Source organism: Trichoderma evansii (assembly GCF_050947405.1).
Source record: "Trichoderma evansii strain SZMC 28006 chromosome Unknown GGI43scaffold_26, whole genome shotgun sequence".
NCBI classification, from domain to species: Eukaryota; Fungi; Ascomycota; class Sordariomycetes; order Hypocreales; family Hypocreaceae; genus Trichoderma; species Trichoderma evansii.
Window position 1 is genome coordinate 387,117 of NW_028145180.1, and position 12,738 is coordinate 399,854.

Genomic DNA, 12,738 nt, shown 5'->3' on the forward strand with positions numbered 1-12,738 from the left:
TGGAACGCCCCCAGCCCCAGCGCCCAAAGCCCCTACCGACTGACTTCATACATTGAGGTGCTCCGTAACACTGGCAAATACTGACAGCCTCGCCTGAGCCTTGAACTCCCTCGCAGGTCCCCTCTTCCCACCCCAAAAAAAAGGCCAGCCTTACTCCCTCGTCCTCTTTTGCTGTCTCACCTCATCTCTGCTTCTCCCAGCCGGCCGTCGTTTTGCTCCTGTTGCCTCGTTTCCATCCTCGAATCTCCCCAATTGCCACGTGCTGCTTCTCTGTCGCTGCTGCTACGCTCTCGAGGCTGTCGTGTCCGCATTCAATTCAGCATTCCACGCCTCGCCCAGCCCGGAAATCCCCCCTCCGAAGCCTCCAGAGCCTCTGCAGCTCGTCTTGTCGTCTCCCTCGTCTCGCCGTGCCTCCTCACTGAGCCTGTCCATGGAACCGTCCAGTAAAAAGCGGAAGCTGGCTCCCAAAGTCACCACTTCTGCAGCTCCCAATCCTCAGCCTGCTGCGCAGTATTCTCACGAGACGGTTAGCCTTGCATCTCTCTCCAACTGCCTCGCCAGTCTCACTCTCTCGCCATCTCTGTCCATCTCCCTTTTACTTTTTCCTTCCACATTTCCCCCTGCTGCTTCTTCTACTTCCAGCATCGGTTGCTAACGTGTGCTGTCATCCTTGTCTAGCCACAACAACAGCCTTACCCCGTACACGATGTTCCGGTTGCCGAACGACAAGACTTCGAGGCCTTTGCGCGCCATCTACAGGATGCTGCCATGCTGATACAGCGCCAGACAGAGCGTCCACCCCACAGCGATGTATCTGTCTTGCTGTTAAATTGGGAGGAAGATCGTACGGTGGATGAGGACGTCACTGCGATGGAGCAAGTCATGCAGAAGCAGTATGGCTTCAACACTCAGCGCTGGCAGATTCCCACCGTACCGAATCCAAGCATCAAGCTTGGCGTCCAGATGGCCTCTTTTCTCGAAAACGCAAGACCCAACCATCTCCTCATCATATACTATGCTGGTTACGGGTACGCCGGCCCCGACGGACAGCTGTATTGGGCCTGGTGAGTCTTCTGTCATTTGGGGCGCTCTATAATCCAAGCTCCTCTCACAATCTCCTCCTCCTCTCTCCTACCTTCGTATAATGCTTGCTGCAATCCGCCATCGTCTCTAATTCCGCTTGCCCGTTTAGCAATGCACGCGAAGATGCTGCCAAGCTCAAATGGGATGGTGTAAGGTGTCTGTTCGAAGATGCCCAGTCCGACATCCTCTTGCTTCTTGATACGTGTGCCAAACCAGACCCCACAGCTGCCGGCAGCCACGGCGTGAAGCAGGCAATTGCAGCTTGCTCGCCAGAGCACAAGCTTCGTGATGATCCTGGTCAACGCACCTTCACCTCCTATCTAGTTGAATCGCTCCACAAGCTGAGTAGCGCGCAGCAGCCCTTCAGCGCTCAGAGATTACACGAGGAGGTTTGCGTCCTGAAACAGCAACAGCAGCAGCCACATACAAACAGCCCCGCCACAGCTTCTTCTGCATCGCTCGTAATGCCCATATTCTTCACCCTCACTCCCGCAAAGGGGCACAGCCTGATGCTGGCATCAATGGTAGGCAGAGCGCCTGTACCTCCTCTGAACGGCGTAGATGTGCCAGAAGGACAGAGCAGTCGCGCTCGTGAGGACAATCTCATCGACGCAGATTCCGTCACTGACCTCAGATTTGAGGAGGCTCGGATCTTGGTCTGCACAACGTTCGTCGGCGACGCGAGTCCCGATATGTCTTACTTTCACCAGTGGCTGCAGAACAAGCCAACCCTCAGCGCTGCCATTGCCGTCGAGGGCATGTTCCTTGGCCCCCCCACCATGCTGCTGATATCGATGCCCCACTCCATATGGAATGTCGTCCAGCATGATAAAGTCTGCTGTTTCCTGGGCTACATTAGCTCTCACAACATGATTCATCTGTATGAAAAATTGGTGGGGCCTGGTGGTATCCGGCCGTCTGCCAAGGAAGTAGAGGATGGCCGCATCTTGTTGGAAGCCAGAGAGTTGGCGGCGGGGACACCTTCGCGTACTCGACGAGATCCAGATCCGTATCTTCATGCAGCAGCCCGAGATGGTCTTGAATACAGGTCACAGAGTAGCCCCTCTGGAGCGGCATATACCCCGGCTACCCCTCGAAACATTGCGCCTATAAAGGCTAAAGACGACGTCGAGGATTCTGCAGAGATGCAGGAAGCCGCAGAACAGCTCAAGGCCTTGAGCCATGTTCGGCCGAGAGGCGACGACGGCCCTCCTCCACCTCACCCACCTATTCCTACACCCGCTGCTCCTCCTACGCTCCCTGCTCTCCCTCCACTTCCCCCAATTTCTGCACTCCCGGCATCCCCAGTACTTCCTGCAGTACGACAACACCGGACAACGCTTCCAGATGGCATCCCCGAATCGAGACACAGTGAGGCAAACTCATCCCGCGAAATCGTCGATCCTGGAACTGCTGATGCCATGGCTGTGGACTCGGCTCCACATTTGCGTATGAAGGCGCCGCGGCGGTCTCTCCCCAAGCAAGAGACCCGTTGCAACCATTGCAGCCACGCACCTTTCAAGGATACGTCTTCACTCCGTAAACACATCGCAGCTGCCCATACGCGGCCGTTCCCCTGTGCTTTCTCATTTGCTGGCTGTGCTAGTACATTTGGATCAAAGAATGAATGGAAACGTCACATTGCCTCGCAGCATCTCTGTCTAACATACTATTGCTGCTCTGCATGCCCGCAGAGCGCGGTAGAGGGCAAAGGTAACGAGTTCAACCGCAAAGATCTCTTCACTCAACATCTCCGCCGAATGCACGCTCCGTTCCAGATCAAAAGAACCATTGCCAAGGGCGATAGCAAGCTGATGGCCGAGTGGGATGCTCACGTCAAAGAAATGCAGCAGTCTTGCCTGGTCACTCGGCGGCACCCTCCTCAAAAGTCAGCTTGCCCCAGGAAAGAGTGCAATGCCGTTTTCGAGGGGCCCACGTCGTGGGATGAGTGGACTGAGCATGTGGGGCGGCACATGGAGAAGGGTGAAGCCCAACGACTGGGCATCGACAAGCTGCTGGCAGAATGGGCTCTTGACGAAGGCATCATTGAGCTGAGAAGCGATGGCGAGTACCGTTTGTGCGCCACAAACGGCGTTTTCCCCGGTACCAGCAACGGTAGCATGAATAACGGAATCGCCGTCCATACTCAGCCAGCGCTAGAGCACAAAGAGTCTACTCTTTCCCTTCCGGAAAATACATCTGCAGAAGAGACTTCGGTAATGGAACCAAAGCCAGCTGATGATACGGTAATGGCAGAAGGATGAGCCCTTTTCTTTCTCCTTTTAGGAGAGAGAACATGGCCCATTGACATCTACCTAAAGTGACCAGCTTACGAATGCTTGGCCATCATTGCCGCTGTCGGATCAGGTCTCTCAGTGCATGAATGCATGATTCAATATTGCGTATACAAATTCGAGAATGACTAACGAAAGTTACGATAAGGGGGCTTGCCATGGCACATCTCATTTCATTCTTTTCTTTCCTCTCTCATCTTGTCTGTCCTTCCCGTGCATAACACTATCATCGAATGCTCCGAAGCCTAGGTTTGCTATTCGCGGCGTTTATATATATGGTCTTGGCTCCCAACGGTTTTTTCTTTTTTTTTTCTTCTTTTTCTTTTTCAACATACTTGTCACATTTTCCTTTGTCTCTCATGGGCGGCGTTGGTAAGGTTGAAATCCATCAGGAAGGCATCTCAGTGATACAGCGGAGTCTTATTTCTCATACTATTGTTTCCAGCCTTTGCTCTCCGGAAACGGATTTGCGGAAAGCTTATTCTCACAGATACGGGAGCGCTGCTCAATTTTTTCAAGAATTCTAGGATCAAACAAAACTGATGGCCGAGTGGGAAGAAGGGAGGATACAAGCATACAGGCTTTTGAACAAAACATTTATTGGACGGAGCTCGAAAAAATATAGTCATCCATAGGGCCGGCTTGTAGACTTCTGTTCCTTTCAATAGAATGGTAGACGTAAGAATATTACAAAGTTACAGTCCATTAGCTCCAGTTGGCAAGAGTATTGCTCCTATTTATCCAGATCCTCTTCGTTTGTAACCTGCTACGTATTTATTTATGAAAGAATGTAGAAACAGCAGAATCACTCGCTTAAGATGAAAGAAAGGTTAAGAGACAAACTAGTTGCTCATGTGCTAAAACATAATCATGGTGCGCCTAAAAAAGTACTATATATACATGAAATGCCCTTGGGGCATGAAAGCGCTACAACTATATATCCACAAGTTGATTCAGCGACTAAGACTCTCAAAGTGTTCTAAATCTAGAATTCAAAACAACTTGCAACCTTGATAAAAAAAAGTCTTTAACCAATTCTAATGGAAGTAGGTCCATTGAGCGGCAGGTTAACATTGAAAGACTTGCTATTGCTGCTAGCCCCAGTGTTGGGCTTAAGGCCATTTGTTGAGCCGCCCAGGATGGTCACCTTGGAGATGACAAATGGCACACGGAGATCAAAAGTGCCACCCAGGATGAATAGACCATTCTTGTACGTAAAAGTAACGTGGGTGATGGCCTTCTGGTTGATGGAGACGCCGTCGTCGAGGTAGAGCTCGCCGGTGGCAGAGCCGGTGGCGTCGAGCGGGATGAGGAGCTCAAAGTTCTGCTTGCGCAGCTCGGTGGTGGTGTTGGTGGACTTGATGCGGAGGGGCATAATGACACCGCCGCGGATGAAGAGCGGAATGGACGTGGTGTCAACGCCGGTGATGAGGTGGTTTGTGGCGCCACCGACAATCTGAGCGTGCGTGTACCAGTCGTAGAAGATGTCGTCTGGGAGGTAGACGCTGACGCTGGTGGAACCCTGCGCCGTGACGGGGGCGACGATCAGGCCCGGGCCGAAGAAGTATTGAAGCTCCAGGCCCCAGGTGGCTTGGTCGTTGGGGTATTTGAAGAACATGGGGGTGACTGCTGGTGTGCCGTCGGTGGAATGGTGGTTCATGGCAGTGTAGATGTAGTCGAGCAGACGGTAACGAATGTCAATGGCCTTGCGGGCACTGTTGGCCACCGATGTCCATCGGTAAAACTCCTGGCTAGTGCTGCCCAAGTCGTTGTGGTTGCGGTAAAAGGTACTGAAGGCGCCGAGGGAGGCCCATCGAGCGCAGAGCTCCTCGTTCGTGTTGCCGCCAAAGCCACAGACGTCTGAGCCGACCATACCGAACTGGAAGAGGGAGGTGAATGCCAGCATGGTGCGGATGGAGATGGTGTAGTAGCTCCATTGTGACTGGTTGTCTCCAAGCCAGTGGCCGACCTTTGAGCCAGCGCCGGCGAAGGTGCTGCGAGTGATGACCATGGGTCGGAGACCCGGTCGACGAGACTCCATGGCATCGCGTGAGGCTGAGGACATCATGGTGCCGTAAAGGTTGTGCGTGTCGTACATGGCGAGGCCATTCTGGTGGATGACATCGGTGTTGACAGTGTGGTTGGAGATGCCACCCTTGTCAGAGTTCCACGAGACTTGGTAGGCGGCCTTGTTGTGGATGGGGTACTTGGGATAGAGCAAGTCACGGCCGGGCAGGCCCTTTTGGTTACCCAGTTTGTTGTCAGCATTGGTCGTGGAAATAGAGGAGCTGCTCTTCAAGTTCACAGGTAGGCTGCCGCTACCTGCGTTGATTTGCAGTCTCTGAGATTGATCATCGCGCTTGCTGGGGCATCCCGCAGGCTGGAAGTCGCAGGGCCAGCCGGGTAGCGGACGGGGCGGTGACCGGACGGCTGGTGGGGCCGGAGGATAGCCCACAGCGGCGGCGTATGGGTCATCACATGGGAAGTTGCACGGGAAGTTGCTGGGCTCATTCATGTCGATCCACAGAGCATCGACATCCAGACCTGTGTCGGCATTGAAAAAGGTCTGGAACTGGCCGTTCCAGTACGATGTGATGTTGGCAGAGAACCAGTCAGGGAAGACGGTGACACCAGGCCAGACCACACCGATCCAGACAGAGCCGTTTTGGCGCAGCAAGAAGATGTTGTCATCAAGGCCAGTGTTGGCCGGCGGGTAGTCCTGGTAGGCCACAGCAGGGTCAACCATGACGACGTAGTGCTGGTCATTATCGTGAAGGTGGTCAACAAGCTCACGCATCATGGAAATGGGAAAGCGTTGTGGGTCGGTGGTGAAGACTCGTCGAAGGTCCATGTAGTCGATATCCGTCCACATGGTCTCAAGGGGAATGTTGGCCAAGCTGTAGTTTTGGACAACTTCGGCGACATTGAAGGCGTCTTGGTATCCGTATCTGTAAATTGACGCATGCATGTTAGGTTTCGTGCTCAATTCTCATGTATTGGGACATTTCTTGTAATTCATACCTGCACTGGTGGAAGCCGAGGCCCCAGTATGGCTGCATGGTTGGGAAACCAGCAAATTCACCGTACTGCTGCACGGCTGCCACAGGAGTAGGTCCAGCAACAAAGTAAAAGTCGAATACGCCACCAATGGTGTTGTACTCGAGATACTGGTTGCCAGAAGCGTCCTGGTTAATCAGGATATCCATTCCATTGGAGTTGAGGAACAGGACACCATGAGAACCCGTAGCTCGGTGCTCTAGGTAGAACGGGTGAGTTCCATAGAGATTCGAGTTGGCAGGAATGCCGTAGCTGTCCTGATTCCACATCGTGCGGATGTAGTTGGTCGTCTGCAGGCGGAGAGAGTCGGAATGCTCGCCCAAACCGTACAGGTTCGGGTTCGCAGGCAGGCTGGTGCGGAGGCGAAGGTACTGCGACTCAAAGACGAGCGACGCTGGAGAGGTATTGAATATGACCTCGCCGGTTTTGGCGCGGGTGATGTTGAAGGAGAATGGGCTCGCTGTGTAGCTGAATTTGAGGTTGCTGGACTGCGATGAGATTGCGCCTCCGGGACGTGGGAAGACGGATTCGGGGACTTGATAAACCTGGTTGCCCTTGTCCTGGATGAGGACATGAACACGATCCGCTGGTAGCTGGTTAGCTTCATGAAGCTTCAATTGCAGTATAGCACTTCAATGGCTCTCAAAACGATGCCTCAGCTAAATCACGGTATCATCGGCTGTACTTACCAGTCTGGTACGTGACCTGGAGAATGAGGTTCGGCAGGTCTGTTCCGTACACATTGCACGCAGCTCCAGCCAGCGTCAGATCGGCTGTCACGCCGGTGGGCGTAACGCGAATGTTGGTAGCATTGTAGCCTGGACAATTAGCCAGAGCGTCTGTCGTAGCTCCATCTCTGTGAAAGATGGCGGCTGCAGAGGTGAGCCCCGCGAACAGGGCGGCCTTCCAGTGAAGCATCATCGCGGCTGTGACGACAGCGACAACTAGAGGGATGGCGAGAGGAGGGATGGGTCTCGAGGTCCCCAGCTGGATAGCCATGGTTGCGGTGATGCTGGTGATCCCTTATATATGTATGTCTATACCTGGTCGCAAATATGGATGGCCGATGGGTTCGGCCAAGACAGCATTGAATGCCGGAGAATGTCGATGTCTGGGCCCTGTCAGATGTTCTTGCCCACCAGCGAGCTTAGCTCGTCAGCTGTCACCCCGGCTAGAAGAAGAGTGCGACATGGCAAATCCAAGTTCCTGTTAGTGGCCAATTCGAGGCAGAGCAGCTGTGGATACAGGCGAGAGCGAGGAGGGGCACGCATATATCATGCATATCTCCAAGACACGGGACCCCGGCACATTGACCCGCGTCGAGTTGGGGTTGATTGTTAGTCCAAGGCTGCGCGCACCGGTGCGAGATGAGATTCCTAGCAGAATCGCCAAAGGTGCTGGGTTAGAAGCCTTGGTACCTGTCCTTGGTACCTGTTTAGGCCGCGGTCTAGCGTGTGTTAACGGGCAGCCCGGAGGTTTCCTGCAAGGAGAATTGATGGAATAGTGAATGAGGCTTGAGCGAGGTCTCAGCAAAAGTCGCCAAGCAGGAGAAGTGAGACAAGAGTCGTGCTCGTACGGATATTGTCATCTCAGTCCAAGACATTGTGATTCGGTTGCCGGGGAGAGCAGGGAGCCGCACAGTTAGCCAATGCATGTCTCTGCTACTTGTCCATGTCGGGCTATCCATGTCCATCCATATCCTTCGTGTCTGGCAGTGGAATCGCGGCCGTTTGGCGGGAATTCGATAGAGGAGAAGCTCGAATTCGGGCCTACGAACTAGGAGACAAGATTGAAGCGTGCAATAGGACTAGCATCCTATTGCATAGGTGGGCACCATTACTTTGGTCCAACGACGAGCAGCATTGGAGGAAAAAGAAAAAAAAAACCAATGAGCTCATCCAGCGAGTGGGGTTCAATGCGAGCTTTCAGCGGCCTCTCAGTAACTCTAACGGCTTTGCTAACTCTAAGCGCCCTGTACCTGCGCAACTGGCGACCCCAGCTCCCCCGCACCAAGCCCTCTCGTGTCATTTATCTGGGGGCGCACAGGGCATCGACAAGGTTTGTCCCCCCTGAAGCCGCCACCCGATGCGCCGCGGGCTGCTTTTCGCCGGGCCTAAAACCCGCTAAACGCTACAAAGTAGGACTAGCATGGAGTTACCCCGTACAGGAGCCCGTCTGCCGCCGGCAGTGATTTTCAGGGCAGATTCACACATGCCCGCACAGGAAACATTATCCTGTATTAGGATCGGTTTGCACTCCTGGAAAGCGGTTATTCGGTATCTAAACCGGAGATGAGGAACCAGAGGATCCTAATTACCCCAGTTTCTCCATTTAGGCGCGTAAAGGGCCGACTCAGAGGGCGGAGAGCTATATCCATACAGCACTTTTGCTTGAGCGCGTGCATTGCTAATAGTCCGCCGGCCGGAATGAGATGGCAGTATCGAGGGCGAGTGATGGGCACGAGTCAAATATTGCTACCCAAGATCAAGCATGGAGGGCGTCTGATGGAGTCTGTATGAATTTAGGAAGCGCCTCTAGCACTTCCTATAGTATTTGAAGTATTTAGTCCTGTTACGCAGCTTGGTGCAGCTCTTGGGGATGCCCGTATATAATGTACCTACTGAGGTATCCAACATCTCACTTCTCATACAAATATGCAGATCATCAGACTTTACAGCGTCGCAGCACTACAATCGATCTAAATCAGACGATCCCCCTTACTTCCAGCAAACGTGCCACAGGTAGCAATGCTTGGGTACCATTTTCCCTTTATTTTTTCTCGGCGCATACACGCATCATATATTGAGCACCGACAGTTATGGAGTAAATCTACTTAGCAGCACTACCTGCCTGCATATAATGAGCTGATACGTTGATATTGATACAGCTGCGTGCATGTGATATATCCGCTTAGCCGTTGAATACGACCGGCACTAAATCCATAAGGCAGCGAAACCGGTGGTATTTTTGAGCTCAAGTAATTAATTGTATTGAGCTCCATTCTTCATCTTGGCACGGTAGCATCAGCCGCGGTCGACAACTTCCGAATGGTGGCACCGCATTGGACCCTCGCACTAGGCAAGAGGGTGTGTTAATTTCCCGCCCGCCAACCGACGAGCTCAGTTCGCGTCACGGTCCTTCGCTCATGGGATCCCCGGTGCAACGCTGGGAGATCTCTGGTGATGGGATCTAATTTTTTTTTTCTTGTTTCATTTTCCCCAACAAATACACATCATAAACTCTCAGTATATATCAGCTCCTCATTTTGCTATGTAAGCTATACCTCATCACGCCACGTGAGCATTAACCTGTACCAATTTCAGATCTTTCTTTGGCACCTACCAGGCACCCCTTGAGAATGAAAGCTGTGAAAGGCTTCACCTTCTTGTATAGGCCAAGATTCCGCCTGGGCCTTTTTTTCTTCTAATCACTTTTTCTCGGCTCTGCCTCGGTGCCTTAGCTATCCCGAGATCGCTGAGCTGCAATGCTACGCTACAGCCTATTAAATGTGCATAAACTATTTGTTTCGTTTTGCCCTCGCTGCATGTTGGTCCTCTATATGTGGAGAAATAGTACCGGTGGCGAGGTCAGATGCCATTCCCAGCTTCTTCATCTGTATAACAGGAAATGCGGCGCCAACTACTAGCAAGGCTAAAAGCAATATCACAATCAAATATGTTTAGTGATGGACATTTTAGTAGAAGAAAGAAGAAAAAACTGGTATATTATTAATGTCAGGTCTCACGTCCAGCAAACTCCGCGGCACAAAAAAGAGATCGATAGCTTGCAGCCAGACAAATTCACCTAACCTAGAAGCAGTTGTGCTCCCCTTTGTGCTTTTGCTTCTCCATCTATCTGACACAGCAATAGTATTACACATGCATCTCTCCATTATAGTAGATACCAGACAATACTCTGCTTGGACCTTTGGGCGATAGAATACATGTACGCTGTGCTTCTATTGCCGTTTCAGTTGGAGAATAAGCTTATTTCTTGCCGAGAAAGCCACTTCTTCAAGTCGGTAGTGCTGCCATCTTTGCTCACTTTAGTAAATAAATTTCTACACTATCTAGACCAGGAAAAAAATCAATTCATATTTTACTCTTATTGATTAGATTGGATATACCCCCTTCCACGTTGACTGGCCCTTGAGGAACACACTAGGAGATTGGTGCTCGCCCTCTCTTCCGCAGAGAAAATTGCACGTGATTGACTTCTTGAACGCCGCGATGCACGAGCTCGACTTGGATAATGGAGAGATGAAAAGATAAACAAAATTCATAATACACAATGTAAGATGCATAAAACGCATGCATTAGGAGAGCATATTGAATTGATACGCTGGCAAGGCGACGAATTGCAGCTCGCGTTGGTCCAGAGACCCCGCCAACACAAGTCAGTGTACATCCAGCCCACGCCCAGTAGCACGCAAACGCTGCTGTACCGGGTGTGTATCACCTGTAAGCCAGCTGGCAGCCCCTTGCGTCTCGCGCGCAACCCATTCTTTTTCCACCTGGGACAAGAGAATAGAAAAAAAGAGCGAGAAGAGGAGAGCAAAGAGAAGAATTCGCATTGGGCATAGCCCTTGACAGCCTGAGCCTCGCGTTGCCACCCAGAGGTCTCATCTCTCCAGGCGCCGCCCTTTATCAGGAGCAAGGACACACAGGGGGCCGATGTACAGCGCCGCCACGATAAGCTGTCGCGGTACTTTGACCATCTTAGCGAGCCCGAAGAAGCCCCAACAATGGCGGCCGGAGCCCCAGAGCCTCAGATCTTCGCTAACAACCTCCACCAAGATCAAGCCACGCGCGACATGAACTTTGCGACTCCGCTCAACTTGGATCCCATTCTCCAGCATCAGCAAAGCCAGCAGCCGCAGCCACAGCTACAGCCGCAGCTACAGTCGCAGATTCAGGCCCAGGCCCAAGCTCAAGCGCAGATTCAGGCGCGGCATCAGCTTCAACAACAGCAACAGCAGCAGCAACAGCAGCAGCAACAGCAACACCAAAACCTCCAGCAGCAGCAACAGCTTCAGCAGCACTACCTCCAGCAGCACTACTTCCAGCACCAGCAACAGCAGCTCCAGCAACAGGCGCTCTATCATCAGCAGCAACAGCAACAACAGCAACAGCACCAGCAGCTGCAACAGCAGCAGCAGTTCCAAATGAACGGCATGAATGGCGCCAACATGGGCGCCGTCATGCCCGCGCCCACGCCGGCGGGACACCAGGCCGAGCTGAACTACATCTATGGCATGGTCGAAGAGCTTAGCCGACAGCTCGCGGATAACAGAAAGGTCACTGAGGATATTGTCACCGGACTGGGGCGAGTGCGCAACAAGGCAAAGGCGCAGGGGTTGGGCAATAACGAGATGATTTCGTCTGCGGCCGACGACATCAATGGTGAGTTGTGTTTGGACGTCCAGCTCTACTCGGTGTAATGCTAACCTGTAATGTTTTCACAGCCCAAGAATCAAATCTCGACACCATCATCTCAGAACTCTCCGAGTCCTTCGACAAGGCCAAACACAGCCGCGACGCCAACGCCGCCCTCCTCTCGCAGTACGCAAACGCCATCTCCCTCATGCTCAAGCAGTTCCATGAATACAAGTCCAAGCACGTCGTCGACGTCGCCGCCTGGCACCGCTCCTACCGCGCACAGCTCGACGAGGCCCGTCGCGAGAACAGCCGGCTGCGCGAGCAGATATGGGAGATGCAGACCCACGCTGGCCGCGCGAACGAGTCACTACGCCAGTTCCGACGCAAGTACGATGAGGACGAAGAGAGGTTTGCGAAGCGCGTAGACGATACCGCTCTGAGACAGGAGCTACGTTTTTGGAAGCGCATGGCAATGCCTGAGCTGGAAGACGACGACCCCTACTGGAGCGGGGATGATGATATCATTGACGAGGCTGAGAAGGAGAGGCTGAGAGAGCTGGAACTGCGGGCAGCCCAGGAGCAGCACATGGTTGACAGCCAGGGTGAAGACAGCGATGAGCAGCACCACCTGTCGTCTATGGGCATGATGGGTGGTATTGCTATGCAAAGGGAAGACTCAAATAGCCAGATACTACCCATACCGCCTCCTCGGCCACTCAGCGCGGCATCTAGTACAGGTTCAACAGGCAGATGATGAGACTGATGATGGGGATGTAAAAGCCTATCCAGTGCGAGATATGAGAGTGTATGGACACGAGGGGAAACAAGAATGGGGATTAGGTATACCCGAATCATGATGCTACGAGTGATAGCGGAGCGGGAGGCGGAAGGGCTTTTGATGGATTGTAAATACATGTAATGAATGG

At 52.7% G+C, this 12,738-nt stretch overlaps 3 protein-coding genes across 3 annotated transcripts; 2 read left to right on the forward strand and 1 right to left on the reverse strand.

Annotated features, from left to right (window-relative positions):
- The first annotated feature begins 71 nt into the window (after nucleotides 1–71).
- GGI43DRAFT_221668 (uncharacterized protein) lies at nucleotides 72–3,479 on the forward strand. Its single transcript, XM_083200360.1, has 3 exons — nucleotides 72–526; nucleotides 679–1,064; nucleotides 1,193–3,479. Exons 1-3 carry the CDS (start codon nucleotides 431–433, stop codon nucleotides 3,345–3,347), a joined length of 2,637 nt encoding a protein of 878 aa, XP_083056565.1. The 5' UTR covers nucleotides 72–430; the 3' UTR covers nucleotides 3,348–3,479.
- A 692-nt stretch (nucleotides 3,480–4,171) lies between these two features.
- Nucleotides 4,172–7,571, reverse strand: GGI43DRAFT_221591 (glycosyl hydrolases family 31 domain-containing protein). Its single transcript, XM_083200359.1, has 3 exons — nucleotides 7,124–7,571; nucleotides 6,399–7,020; nucleotides 4,172–6,325 (listed from the first exon to the last, which is right to left on the reverse strand). The coding sequence occupies exons 1-3, from the start codon at nucleotides 7,431–7,433 to the stop codon at nucleotides 4,405–4,407; spliced, it is 2,853 nt and encodes a 950-aa protein (XP_083056566.1). The 5' UTR covers nucleotides 7,434–7,571; the 3' UTR covers nucleotides 4,172–4,404.
- Nucleotides 7,572–11,598: 4,027 nt separating this feature from the next.
- Nucleotides 11,599–12,566, forward strand: GGI43DRAFT_425591 (uncharacterized protein; the record flags this gene model as incomplete). Its single annotated transcript, XM_083208528.1, has 2 exons — nucleotides 11,599–11,836; nucleotides 11,899–12,566. The coding sequence occupies 2 exons, from the start codon at nucleotides 11,599–11,601 to the stop codon at nucleotides 12,564–12,566; spliced, it is 906 nt and encodes a 301-aa protein (XP_083056567.1).
- Between the last annotated feature and the right edge of the window lie 172 nt (nucleotides 12,567–12,738).

What these genes read in the sequence shown, in the direction of transcription:
- GGI43DRAFT_221668 (XM_083200360.1), top strand. Translation starts at nt 431, where the DNA reads ATGGAACCGTCCAGTAAAAAGCGGAAGCTGGCTCCCAAAGTCACCACT. An exon ending in CGCAGTATTCTCACGAGACG is followed by an intron (nt 527 to 678) that starts GTTAGCCTTGCA and finishes ATCCTTGTCTAG; the next exon opens with CCACAACAACAGCCTTACCC. An exon ending in GGACAGCTGTATTGGGCCTG is followed by an intron (nt 1,065 to 1,192) that starts GTGAGTCTTCTG and finishes TTGCCCGTTTAG; the next exon opens with CAATGCACGCGAAGATGCTG.
- GGI43DRAFT_221591 (XM_083200359.1), bottom strand. Translation starts at nt 7,433, where the DNA reads ATGGCTATCCAGCTGGGGACCTCGAGACCCATCCCTCCTCTCGCCATC. An exon ending in CCAGGTCACGTACCAGACTG is followed by an intron (nt 7,021 to 7,123) that starts GTAAGTACAGCC and finishes ACCAGCTACCAG; the next exon opens with CGGATCGTGTTCATGTCCTC. An exon ending in CTCGGCTTCCACCAGTGCAG is followed by an intron (nt 6,326 to 6,398) that starts GTATGAATTACA and finishes GTCAATTTACAG; the next exon opens with ATACGGATACCAAGACGCCT.